At 40.0% G+C, this 14,746-nt stretch overlaps 1 protein-coding gene across 1 annotated transcript in view; it reads right to left on the bottom strand.

The window, feature by feature from the left end:
• The window catches only part of klhl32 (kelch-like family member 32), a 273,091-nt gene that overhangs the window by 133,234 nt on the left and 125,111 nt on the right, over positions 1-14,746 (bottom strand). The window contains exon 7 of the mRNA XM_048597003.1: positions 13,820-13,918. Within this exon, the coding sequence (XP_048452960.1) occupies positions 13,820-13,918 (99 nt within the window). The remainder of the gene's footprint in view (positions 1-13,819; positions 13,919-14,746) is intronic.

The raw sequence follows: 14,746 nt of genomic DNA on the forward strand, positions 1-14,746 counted from the left end.
TTCAGAAAAAAGAAGGGTCTAGACCCAAAACGTCAGCTTTCCTGCTCCTCTGATGCTGCTTGGCCTGCTGTGTTCATCCAGCTCTACACCTTGTTATCTCTAATGATTATGATGCAGGCAGCATATCAACTTCATGCTGTCTGCTCATCTGAATGACCTTTGTTCCCATTCATTGCATTTTAAGTTGGGTGGGGGGTGGCAACATAGTGAGTGGTTTCCCAAAGTTAAACATGGCTTGCACCTCTGAGAAGGGAAGTATTCTGATTTTTAAACAAAATTAATTGAACTGATGCTGGGTCCTTCTCCACAAATTTAACACCCTGCATAGCTCTTAAATAACGTTCTGCATAGATCAGGTGCTGGCAGTCATCCCCAATGTGACTCTGACCTAGGAAACAGTGCGGAAAAAAATAAAGACACAACATGGTGTGTGCACAAGCTCCAAGACGCTTAGACACTGTACATGAGGTCCTCTATCTGAAGGGCGGCAGGAGACCCTCCAGACACACAGTCAAAGACAGTGAGAGGACATAGCTATGTAGACCAATGGTACAGTACACCTACCCCTCACTTAGCACACAATGTGTTCCAAAAAGAAAAACATGCTAAACAACACTCCCCCATAAGAAATGTGTACTGCTGAATAAAAAAACATGCTGTTGAAATCTTTTGTTTTGCATTCATCAAAACAGATGGAAGAATAGTAAATGAGGCTGAGGAAATAATAAAATGGAAAGAGGGAACAGCAGAAAACATGACTAAATACTTTGCATCACTCTTCACTGTAGAAAACATCAATAACATTCAAAAAATAGTAAATAACCAAAGAACAAAAAGGTGGGGGGAGGGGGGTGTTAAATTAATACAAAACTATCACAGAGGAAAAAACTAAGGAAACAAATGGTGTCAAAGTCTGATACCTGATGGGTTGCATCCTATCATGTTAACGGAAGCAGCTACAGAGATGGTGGATGCACTGATAGTAATCTTCAAAGAATCCTTAGGTTCTGGAAAAGTTCCAGGCAATTTGAAATCTGCTAATATAACACCTTTACTCAAAAAGGGAATGAGAGAACTAAAGAACTATAGGCCAGTCAGCTTAACATCTGTCATTGAAAATGTTAGAGGCTATTATAAAGATCGAGTGTGTAGAAACATTCATCATCAAGCAGAATCAGCAATACTTGATCAAGAAGAAACAAATTTATTAGAATTCTTTGTGGAACTAACAAGCAGTATAGATAAAAGGAGGCCAGTGGATGTAAGACATTTAGATTTCCAAAGGTTGTTTGACAGGTGTAGATGTTTGACAGCTGTAGCAAGTTAGGTACAGTACTTGAGGATTGGGAGGCAGGGAGTTAGAATTTGGTGTTTGTAAAATGCTGGGGGTGGGGGTAAGCATTGCATGGTCCCTTTAAAAGATGATGTGCTGTATCTATGCTTAGAGATTTAAATGGATGTCTGTGAGCAGCAGATTGAAAGTTTGCAGGTACACAAAAAGCACCCGAGTTGAAACATTTGCATCAAAAGGCCATGCAGTTAGCAGGCCAGACAGCAGTTTTGTTTTGTTACCAGACAACCAGTTTTGAATTTAGCCAATCAATTTGAACCAGGCACTTCGATACCAAAAACCAATTAAATTTAAATATGATGGTTTTGGCAACATAGGACCAATCCTAGTGTAAGAAATTGATATGACATCGAGGGTATAAAAGAAGAGGGCAGTTGGACAAAGATAAGGAGATCCAACTGCCAACTGCCAACTGCCATCTGCCAGAGTTAACAGCTCTCAGCTCTCGAGAAAATCGCTGGCTCTCACAGTCTTCTCTAAGTCTTAGATAAAGCACCATCTAAATATCAAAGGTACCAATGGCACAACTAGTTAATATTCCTGATAGAAGAACTGACTGAGAAGGCACAGAGCATTCTGGAAGACACGTAATCTGGCTGAAATTTCGAGAGACTAAATTTATAATTTTTTTATAATTTTATTTTATATAAGTGGGATTTGTATTTATTGGAACAACATATCATTAGAATCTTGTTTTATTCAGAAATAGTTAGTAGTTAGAAGGGGTTTATTCGGTTTGTTAATACTTTAGTTAATTTGTTCATTGTTAGAGTTAGCTAAATAAATTGTAACTTGTTGTTTGACAAGTGAGTGTCAGGGATTTATTTTATTTAACCACTAGAAGTTGCTGAAAGGCAGGTTACACCACTTTTTACATTCCTTTTACCAATTATAGAGTGAGGCGCTCCTCATTGAGTGTTTCGGTTTTAGTTCTTGGGTGGGGGGGTCAACCTCCACTTTATAACAGATTGGGACCTCGTGTCTGGGATTTGGACTGATCTGAATGGATTTGGACAGATCTGAACAGACTGAGGGTATAAATGGTCCCAGCAGATTTAAACAGACATGCAGGATAGTGTTCTAGATCTTTAAATAAAACTTAAGTGAGAAGTGGAAAATCTGTTCAATTTCGATTGCTTGTTGTTGGTTAAATCAAATCAAAAGTGGGGAAATGGTTCTTAACTTTACTAAAGAGGTTCTGGGGGATCAAAATTGCTTCCCAGATTTGCCAAGGAAGTTTAGAAATACTGAAAAAGGGGATACTTTTACAATTAGCAAACAGGCTAGAATTGGGTTTAACTAGGGATAAGAAAAAAGCTGAAACTGTAACAGAGTTAGTCAAACATTTAGGTATACTAGAGAAACTGTCAAGTGCAGTGGATTTAGAAAAAATTAAGTTGCAAATAAGACAATTGGAGTTAGAAGATAAAATAAGGGAAAGAATGTTTGAGTTGGAAAAGATGAAGCAGCTTAAACATAAAAGGAAAAAGGAAAAAAAAAGAGACAGTTTGAACTTGAGAAGTTGGCATTTAGACAGGAAACTCAACATAACAGGGTGGAGATGAAAGTATAAGGTAGACTTAGTGAATAGGAGATTGATGATGAGCAAATGCATCACAGTAAAAAGCCTACTAGGGAAATATACGAATATGTGAAAACGTTACCAAAATCCGATGAAAAAGATGTAGAAGAAGCCTTTTTCACTTCCTTTGAGAAATTGGCTAAACAGATGAACTGGCCAGAGTCTATGTAGGTAATGTTAATTCAGACCAAGTTGGTAGTCAGGGCTAGTGAGGTGTTTGCAGTGCTGTCAGAGGCAGTGTCAGAAGAATTTGAAGGAGTAAAACAGGCTTTTTTTTTGCGTGCCTATAAATTGGTGCCAGAAGCATATAGACAACCATTCAGAAATATATGGAAGGAACCAGGTCATACTTACATCAAGTTTGAAAGAATTAAACAGACCAACTTCGATAGATGGGTGAGAGTATTAAAGATAGGAAAGACGTATGAGGATCTTAGAGATATTATTCTGCTGGAGGAGTTTAAAGAACTCATTTTGAGGAACAGAAAGTTAAAACAGTGAGAACAGCTGCAGAGAAGGTGGATGAATATGTATTGGAGCATAAACCACAATCTAGCTTCCAACAGCAATTTCATTCCATGAGAGATAGAAATTGAGAAAGAGGGAGATCCTTCAATGAAAACAAAAAGTAGATTACACTGGGAACAGTTCACCATGTGTGAAAAAAGAAACCCAAAAGGGTGGAAAAGAGGCGCAAGACCTCAGGTGTTCTCACTACAATACGGTGGGACACAAAGTCACAGCACTGGTGGTTTAAGAAAGGCACTGGGAAAAAGGATGTGGTAAAAGAGGCAAAACCAGTGGGATTAGTCGAAAGAAGCTGAGGAGCTGCAGGAGAGTGCACAGCCTAGTCATGGGTTGGATAGTAAGATAGTGCCCAATCTTTTCAAAGACCTCATCCGTGTGGGTAAGATTTACTCAGGTAGAACAAGGGGAATAGGTAAAGAAGTTCAAATATTGAGAGATACAGGAGCTAGTCTAATAATAAGAGACAAAAGTATTAGCACTCCTGCTGAAATATTGCCTGAGAGAGTGATAATCTTTGGAATAAATGGAGAGAGAATTGGTGTTCCCCTGTGTAAGAAAAGGCTAGAAAGTCTAATCAAGACTGGGGAAGTGACAGTGGGAGTAATGGAAAAATTGGCTATTCCAGGAATACAGTTTGTTCTTGGAAGCGATATAGCGGGATCACAGGTGGGAGTGATGATCATTGTAATGGTGAAGCCAAAAGAAAACCAGGGAACTGAGGAGTTAAAAGAAAAATACCCTGGAATTTTTCCAGACTGTGGTGACAAGATCCTGCAGTCATAATTTAAAACAAGAAGGGGAAGCAAACAAGAAAGATGAAGGAGTTGAGGCCCAGTTAGGTGACACTCTATTTGCTGAGATGGTAAAGGAAAAACCAAGGCAGGTCGAGGATCAGGCAGAGGTGTTTAGTTCTGAAAGACTAATGGAGTTACAACAAAATGATGAGACAATAAAGGCTTTATATCGGTAAGCCTACTCAGAAAAGGATTCAGAATGTGTTCCAGAATGCTATTACCTTCAGGATAAAATCTTAAGGTGGAAATGAAGACTTTGGTAGACTAGTGCAAATGAGAAATATGCAGAAGTTCACCAGACTGTATTGCTAATAGAATACAGGCAGGAAGTATTGCAGGGAGCATACAAATTACCTGTAGAAGGTCATCTGGGAATGAGGAAGACTCAAGCCAAGATACAGAAACATTTCATAATTACAGTGAGGTGAATTTTGCCGTAGCTGTCATACATGTCAGATGGTAGGAAAGCCACAGGCAGTAATAAAACAAGCGCCTTTGGTACCAGTTCACACATTTGAAGAACATTTTACGTGGGTTATGACTGACTGTATAGGTCCCCTCCCTAAAATCAAAAGTGGGAGCCAGTATTTGCTAACCATAATGGATGTGTCTACCAGGTTTCCGGAGGCAATTTCATTGCGGAATGTCAAGGCAAGAAAGGTTGTGGAGGAGTTGATTGCTTTCTTTACCCGTTATGGATTAACCAGGGAGATTCAGTCAGACCAATTTTACTGCTAAATTATTTAAGGAGGTCATGGATAGCTTAGGCATCAAACGCTTTAAATCAAGCATTTATCATCCTGAATCCTAGGGAGCATTGGAAAAGTGGCATCAGACCCTAAAGACATTGCTGAGGGCTTACTGCCAGGATTACCCAAATGATTGGGATAAATCACATTTATATTATTTGCTATTAGAGATAGTCCAAATGAATTGACTCAGTTTACTCCATTTGAATTGATATTCATACATGAAGTAAAAGGGCCTTTAAAATTAATTAGGGAAACGTTGATAGGTCCAAAGTCAAAGATCTCACAGTTGGATTATTTATCTGAGGTGCAAGAAAGATTACACAGAGTAGGTGAAATAGCTAGACAACATCTGAAGGTGGCACAGCAAATAATGAAGCAAGAAGCCGATAAGAAATCTAAAATTTGCATGTTTGCCCGTGGGGATAAAGTACTGGTCCTGTTACAATGGTAAGAGATCCCTTCAAAACAAGGTTTAGCGATCCCTATGAGATTGAGAAGAAATTAAGTCAGGTGAATTATCTGGTAAAGATGGCAGATAGGAAAAAATATTATTGGGTGTGTCATGTGAACATGCTGAAACATTACTATGACAAGGAAAGGGAACCAGAGAAACCGATATTAGTTACTGCCACACAGAGTGAGGAATCAAATCTAGATGACTTGGATTCTGATGTGCCTCAGGATATATTGAATAATGAGAAAGTCCTTAAGGAGTGGGATAGGGTAGTGAGATATCTGTCTCAGGAACAAAGAACTGAATTGAAAAAGTTGCAGTGCTCTGAGGACATACATAGAAATAGAATGGGGAGGACTAACATGATATACATGAGGTTGACACAGGGAATGCTGTGCTGATAAAACAACACCCCTATAGGCTTAATCCTCTCAAAGCAGCGCAAGTTCAGAAGGAAGTGGGATCGATGCTCCACGAAGACATCAGAGAGCTGAGTCAAATTGAGTAGAGTTTGCTGATTGTATTGGCTCCCAAACCTGATGGTACGTTATGATTCTGTGTAGATTATCGGAAGGTTAACATTGTGACCAAATCTGACTCATACCCAAATCCAAGGCTGGAGGACTGTGTGGAAAAAGTAGGACAAGCCACTTACATCACAAAGTTGGACTTACTTCACGGTTACTGGCAAGCACCTTTGTTGGAGGAAGCAAAAGAAGTTTCTGCTTTTGTAACCCCAAATGGGCTATATCAATTAAAAACTTTTGCAATGAAAAATGCATGAGCCACTTATCAAAGACTTATGAACAGAATTGTTGCAGGATTGACTAATTGTGCAGTCTACATAGATAACTTCGTGATCTTTAGCCATTCGTGAAAAGATCACATGGAACATTTGGCAGAGCTTTTTGAGAGTCTACGGAAGGCAAAGTTGATCATAAACTTGGCAAAGACAGAATTTGCTAAGGCGGAAGTGACACTCTTAGGGTACAACATCAGACACAGACGGATGACACTGAGGAATGTGAAGACGAAGGCCGTTGAGGAATTTCCAAGACCATCATTGAAGAAGGAAGTGCTATGACTTTTGGGATTGAGCGGATTCTACAGGAAATTTGTACCAAACTTTAGTGGCATGGTGGCACCGTTGACGGATTTGTTAAAAAAGAACATGGAATTTTGGTGGACAGAATAATGCCAGGGGGAATTTGAGACTTTAAAAGCTGTGTTAGCCACCACACCAGTTTGAACCACACTAAATTGTTTGAAACCCTTCAAAGTCGCCATTGACGCAAGCGATGTAGGTGTTGCAGCTGTGTTGTTACTGGAGGGTGATTATGGAATTCAAAAGCCAATCGGTTATTTTTCAAAAGAACTCAATATCCGCCAGCAAACAATATTCAACCATTGAAAAAGAGTTACTGAGTTTGGTAATGGCCTTACAACATTTTAATGTTTACATTTCAAAAAATGCAGAGACAATTATGTATACTGATCACAATCCTTTGACATTTCTGGAAAGATTTAAGGATAAGAGCACTAGATTATTTTGTTGGAGTCTTATGTTAGGCATTTAATTTACAGACTATGTTGCGGGTCATGAAAATATTATTGCGGCGCATTATTGCTGATTTAAAAGAATAACATTTATACAAGATAAAAACAGTACTGTTCAATTATCTTTATACATATAGAATTAGTACGAAATGTGTAACTCTAGATTAATGAGATATCGATCTAGTAATATAATGGGGTTAGGATTTTATAAGAAAAAAGAAACCATCTTGTCATAATGATGGTTCATTTTTTTCTTAAAGGGGGAAGTATTGCCAAGTTAGGTAGAGGACATGTGGATTGGGAGGCAGTTGTGATCAGTATACACAATTGTCTCTGCATTTTTTGAAATGTAAACATTAAAATGTTGTAAGGCCATTACCAAACTCAGTAACTCTTTTTCAATGGTTGAGGACATGTGGATTAGGAGGCAGGAAGTTAGAATTTGGTGTTTGTAAAATGCTAGGGGGGAAAGTATTGCATGGTCCCTTTAAAAGACGATGTGCTTTTTCTATACTTAGAGATTTCAATGGATGTCTGCGAGCAGCAGATTGGAAGTTTCCATCCAAAGGCCATACAGTCAGGCCAAGCAGCAGTTTTGTTTTTTACCAAGATAATGAGTTTTGAATTAAGACAACCAATTTCAACCAGGCACTTAGATTCAAACACAACCCTAACCCTAACCCTTTCGTTTTTCTGATGAAGGGTCTATGCCCGAAACGTCAGCCTTTCTGCTCCTATGATGCTGCTTGGCCTGCTGTGTTCATCCAGCCCTGCACCTTGTTGTCTCGGATTCTCCAGCATCTGCAGTTCCTACTATCTCTAAGTTTAACTATGATGGTTTTGACAACATAGTACCAATCCTGTTGTAAGAAATTGATATGTCATCAAGGGCATAAAAGAAGAGGGCAGTTGGACAAAGACAAAGAGAACTAACTGCCATCTGCCAGAGTTAACAGCTCTCAGCTCTCGAGAGAATTGCTGACTCTCACAGTCTTCTGTAAGTCTTTGATATTTAGATGGTGCTTTATGTAAGGTACCAATAGTACAACTACTTAATATTCCTGAAAGAAGAGTTGACAGAGAAGGTGTTCTTGACAAAACATTCGACAGAGGCACATAAAAATGTTGGATTTATTTCAAAGGAGATGGGAGTATAAAAAATAGGGAGGCCTTGCTAAAACTATACAAGGCACTATTTAGATTTCACTTGGAATACAGTGAACGGTTTTGGTCCCCTTATCTAAGCAGAGATATAGAGACATTGGAAGCAGTCCGGAGAAGGTTGTCCAAGTTAATTAAGGGCAAATTTTCGTCAAAAGCCACCTCTCCAAAGATCGCAGCACTGACTTCCAGTTCCAGAAGTTACTGCTACGCACAGATCTCAAAAGTTCACACAGAAGAAAAAAAAAAGCAGAAATGCTGATTCCAGATATAGAAGGATTGTCTAATGCACAATGGTTGAATAGTTTGGGCCTGTATTCACTGCAGTTTAGAAGGCAGAGTTGAACTTACTGAGAAATACAAAATTCTGAGGGGACTTTACAATGTAAATGCAAAAAGTGTTAACCCTGGTGGGAAATTCTAGGACCAGAGGGGATAATCTCAGAATAAGAGGTCATACATTTTAAGGCAGAGATGAGGAGGAATTTCTTCGCTTCGAGGTTAGTGAGTCTGTGGAATTCTTTACCACAGAGGGCTGTAGAGGCTGGGATAGTATGTATGTTCAAGGCTGAGACAGACAGATTTTTAATTGTTAAGGGAATCAAGGGTTAGGGAGAAAGGACAGGACAGTGGAGTTGAGGATTATCAGATCAGCCATGATCTCATTGACTAGCAAAATAGACATTTTCAAAATCTACTCAATTACTTGTCAACTTCTCTCAGCAGATAAGACATTCAGGTTTGAGGTAAAAAGAATTTTCCAAAAAAAATTCACTCTGAAAATCGATGCTAACATGAAAACATGTCCAGACAGGCAAGAATGTTCAAAAGTCATTCAATAATTGCATGCCTCTTTACTGCACGTGCAAAATTTCTTCTCATTCCGGAGATATGATCTCCAATCATTACACGTGGTCAAACTGAATATTTGGACTTGCACCTGAGCAGACAAACTGCACAGCAAGCAGATTTCCCAGCTGCGGTACTGAACATCAGTGCATATGTAGTTTTGGACTTTGCAAGAATTTTGTGCCACACTTGTCTCCTTGCTGCAGCACACTGGTTGAACGCCTCGGTTTTAGAGCACACTTTAACCTGGGGATAATAATCATAAGAAATTCACTGACCTCTCACAAGTGATCAAGGTCAGCTAGCATATCTTCAAATGCTATATCCTACTTGTGTCACGAGTCTCATACACAGCTCCATTCACTTCACCATCATAGGTCACCTGTCAACAATCTCGATCAACTGAACCACGTTCATATGTTCTAGCATACCCTCACACACTTTAGATTAATGTGAGCATTAGAAGCATATCTCACAGCTTGCACATAATGTCACCAAAACATACTGAACCACAGATAATGGACTGAATTTTAAGCAGAGTAAAAATCAGATGCAAGCTACCTGTATTATTGCTGACAGGTCTGCATGCTCTCCAAAGAAGAGGGGCCACAGATTACCACAAGGGCTAGGCAGTGTTCAATGACAATAGGAGGAGGTGGGGGTAAAGAATATCTGGTAGCTTTCCACACCATTAATTGGTCACTTAAGGACCTCAATTAGCCCAGGAACGAGGAGGCCTCCTGCCATCTCTTCTGCCATTGAGTCCTTGTGGGTTGAAAGTGTAGTGATTCTATCGAGGTCAGCCAGGTTGACATCATAGAATATAAGTTCTCTGATTGGGGCTGTTAATCAATTCTAATCAGGGAGCCCTGGCTGACAGATATAAACGGAAGTGTCAGAGGTTCTGTTCATTCGGAGAGCTGGCTGACAGGGAGTTGGATCAGTGTCAAGGGCGGCACAGTGGCTCAGTGGTTAGCACTGATGCCTCGCAGAGCTAGGAACTTGGGTTTGATTCCACCCCTCGGGCAACTGTCTGTGTGGAGTTTGCACATTCTCCCTCTGCATGGGTTTCCACCGGGTGCTCCGGTTTCGTCCCACAGGCCAAAGATGTGCAGGCTAGGTGGACTGGCCATGCTAAATTGCTCATAGTGTTCAGGGATGTGTAGATTAGGTGGGTTATTGGAGGGGGGGGGGGAATGGGTCTGGGTGGGATGCTATGAGGGTCAGTCTGGACTTGTTGGGCTGAAGGGCCTGTGTCCACACTGTAGGGATTCTATGACTGTCCACGTGTAAATAAAAGGGTGATTTGGTGACGGGATACTAGCCTCTGTAGAGTTATTCAGAGATGATGATGTGAATGGTGTTGGAGCCACAGAAATCCTCCTGGATAAGGTTCAGCCATCATGACTATGATACCAATATTGGAAGGGGTTCATAAGGCACCACAGTAGCCCAGCAATCTGAGCTCTGATAGATTCTTAGGTTTGCTGAGGTGTCAGCCCTTAGGATTTTTAAAGAGACTCCATGAAGCACAAAACTACTGCACCTCTCTCAGTTTAACATCATTAATGCTGCATTGACACGCTACCAGCGACCGTACCGCTAAGGCAGTGCAATCAGGAGCCAAACATAGATATTTATTTCCAAGTGTTGCTCCAGAGATTTTCTTGAGGTTTTTTTTTTGTTTTCCAGGTGTTCCTTTGTTCATTCCTCCTTTATTTGGTGATGCAATCATATAGCAACTTGCCTTCTGTTGATGCGTGTGGGAGTTGGACTTACTTAAAGTCAAATTTAGAAATACATTAATATCCTCAATAAGTGTCACAGCTCCACTGAATTTAAAACCACAACAAGGAAGGCATTCACTTCCAAGGCACCACAGTATTCAAAAGTAACAAGGTCAGAGTCACACGACACCAGGTTATAGTCCAACAGGTTTATTTGAAATCACAACCTTTCAGAGCACTGCTCCTTCATCAAGTGACTTTCAGCTGATGAACAGGTCAGCTGTGTAAACCCAAGAAAGGGCATTAGCTGGAACATTGAGCTCAGAAATGGTAAGGCAGAAGACAAATCAGTTTAATGCATAGATTCATGTAATGATCTGCCTACTCTGCATGTTTTTGATGAATACATACTGTGGGCACGTTAATACCCTCCCCAAAAAGGTTGATTTAGAATTGCTGACAACATTTGCCATTTAAGGGCACTTGTCCCACCCAAAAGGCAGGTGTTAACGGATGTACATTTTGCACTCTATCATTTTAAATACAAAATGCAGTTCTCCAAATATTGTATGGGTTGGATTCAGCAGGTCACAAGTTATTCCCTGCCTGCACATTACTCCAGCTGCACAGGGAGCATGTACGAATTATTAAAATCAGTTGACCTTGCAGGATTCAGAAAGGTCATCTCCCCATTTCAATTGTATTAGTGCATTTGTATGCAGAGCAATCCCTAAGCCACTTTCCCCAGGATTGCGGAATCATTCCCTTCAGTCCTAACCCAGCATTTAGAGCAGCATTACTGATTCCAAATTCAAAGATATGCTGTCTGATGAAGCACTTCAAATAAAAACAAAAAATGCCCAGGCTTATCAGAAATAAGTGCAATTCTGTCCTTAATTTTTAGCAGATCACTAACAACTACATTTTTAGATTTCTTTAAAGAAAATTGGGACATAAGAAAAGAATTAACTGAACAATCTTCAATTAAAACCCACTGTTCAGGTTTTTGATGGCTTTGTTTCTCAACGTTTTCTAACAATAAACAAAATCACCACAGGTATGAAGGGGAAACAGTAAACAATACACAACCAACAATATACAAACAAGGTTACATTTATGCAATTGTAGTACACAGACAATGAATACTTATTTTTATATTATGAAATACAATCTAAGTGCATGATGAATCAGTATTACATTGCAGTAAACTGGTCTGGAACTGGCATTTGCTACCAACACTGTTTTTATTCAATTGGAGATGTGAACGTAACTGACTAGTCCAGCAGCTGTTGCCCATCCCTAATTGCCCTTGGAGGATGGTGTTGAGTCACATTCCTGAACCATTGCTGTTTATCTGGTGTATCCTTCAATACTTTTGAACTGTGACCTCCTGCTTTTATTTTTAAAAGAGAGAGTGGGTACTTGCAAATCTTTCTCACTTCACTTCAGTTTGTAACACTTCAGTCTTGACTGTAGTTGGAACCCGAGTTTTAAACTTAGCGAGATGATCAGGAATGATTTTAAGAAGAGAACTCTTCCAAACTGTCACTATGCTATCACCTTTACAGCCCTTAATGCCACTAACTAGCTGTCACCATAGAATATTGATAGTCACTTGCTACCACCCTAATGGAGTTTCTTGGATCAAACTCCATTGCCCAAGTGCTGCTCTACTAGTCAATGCACATAATGTGCATCACAAAGATTAAGTTCCTGTTGAGACGCATCTCGAAGTGTATTAATACTATTTACATTGCTATAATATCACAGTCTTATACATAGTTGGGTCCCATGCTTACTTATGTTATTGTACCTAGTTGTCTGTTTGATCAATACTACACTGACTCCATTGAATACAGAGTGAGTACAAGTGAGCCCATCATCTTCACATGTGATGTTACATGACTGTCTTCAAGATATATTGCCTGTCTGGTTAACAATCTCTGTAATAACCCAAAATCCTTGTCCTCACTTTTCCACCCCATCAGCCTCCAGAATCAAAGGGCCATCCTTCACTATTTCCTCCAAACACATTTTCCCTTCCTTGTCCCATCTGCATTCTGTAGAGATCACTCTCACCATGACATTCTGGTTCTTACCTCTACCACCAGTAATACTCCATTTCTCAAACCCCAGAGCACATTATGCAATGACAAAAAGTGAAACATTTACCCCTTCACTTCTTCTCTCCTCACTGCTCAACATCCCTAACACTCCTTCCACATAAAACTACAAACTTCTTTCATTCAATGGCATTCATTGCACATGCTGCAATTGCCCCACTGGGGGACCAAACACAAACTGGGTGACAACTTGCAGTACATCCCTGCTATGTTTACAAGCATAACTCTGACCCTGCAATCACTTGGCCATCTCGGTGAATCACCTTGCTTATATTTCTGTCCTAGAACTGTCACTGTATCCCACCAAAGTCCAATGCCAGCTGGAGGAACTGGACATCATTTTCCACTTAGCCATTTTACACCCTTCAGGGCTCAATACTAATTGAACAACTTCAGACTGTGAACTTTGTCCTCCACTTTGATTTATACCCCCTCCTCCCCTCCACCAAACCATTATTCCCACTCTGCTTCCCCTTCAGCATCTTATTTTTATGGTTTGCTTTCAGTCAGAACACATTTTTATTCTGTCATTAATACATAATCTGGGCCTACACTTCTTTACAATCACAATCACTCCCTTTGTCTCTCGTTCTATGGCTCCTTTGATCTCCAATTTCCTTCAACCCTTCCCTGACCTGTCCTTCTGTTCCACTTGTCCCACCCCCCTTTCCAACAATATTAAAACCCAGGGCTTTTCCATCTCTCTTCAGTTCCAAAGAAGAGTCACATTCACTCCAACCAACAACATTGTTTCTTTCTCCACAATAGCTGCCAGACCTGCTGAGTTGCTCCACCATTGAAGATTTCAAGCATTCCCAGTATTTTGCTTTTAATTTCTCACATGGATAGAAATACAAAAAAAAAAGTGGGGGAAACATTGATCCTCATCTCATTGTTTGATTTCACAGTTTAAGAATAAAGAGTTTCAAGTGTTGGGTCACCTGGATGAGATAGTGGGAACACAGTTTCAACAGCTCCAGTAATTGAAGGTGACTTCCTGCTGCAAGCACATCTTGAACTACACCTGGTTCCAGTGAGATCTGAAAAATGAACAGTCACAGTATTTAAACAAGAGATTGACTGTGTCAAAAACATTATTTCTCTGCACTCCCAACAGTCCTAAATTACAACAGGTACTACTCTATTCAGTAGCACATTACCAACAAAAGGAAGCAAACTGACTATTTTTAAACCACCCTAAAGCAAAAGGAAATCCTGGATGTCCCCAAAGTCAGAAGGCCATAAGGCAAAACAAAACTAAAAATAACTAAATGTGCAAGGTCATATCTGATTAAAGAGAAAAATATTTATATAGATGGAAGAAAGACAACTCTCAGGAGAGCAGAGATAGGTATTGAACCCAGTCAAAAGCAACAAATGCTGCATCAGAGCAATCAAAGGCTCACTGGAGAGGGAGATGGTCGATAACTACAGTAGCAACAGCAAAACATTTTTTGAAACTTGGCTAGATGCCCAAGGGACATAAAGTACTCCTTAGATGTGTAGAAGGATTCTTCATAGCAGAATCAAATAAATGCCAACTTTTGCCAATTGACTCTGTCTATGTCCCTATCCAATGCGATATACCATTGGCTTCATACCCAAGTGCCAAACCAAATACTGACAAGAGTAGAGCTGCATGAACACAGCAGGCCAAGCAGCATCATAGGAGCAGGAAGGCTGACGTTTCGGGCCTAGACCTGGTCTCAAAACAGACACACTGTTGGAACGGATGGCAGAAGAACATACCAACACAAGAATACAAGAAATAAAAGGAGTAAACCCTATGATCTCTGTGTGTTCCATTATTCAATAAGATCATGGCTGATCCTGGACTTTAACTCCACTTTCCTGCCTCCCCATATCCC

This window comes from Rhincodon typus, chromosome 5, assembly GCF_021869965.1.
Source record: "Rhincodon typus isolate 14 chromosome 5, sRhiTyp1.1, whole genome shotgun sequence".
Classification (NCBI taxonomy): domain Eukaryota; kingdom Metazoa; phylum Chordata; class Chondrichthyes; order Orectolobiformes; family Rhincodontidae; genus Rhincodon; species Rhincodon typus.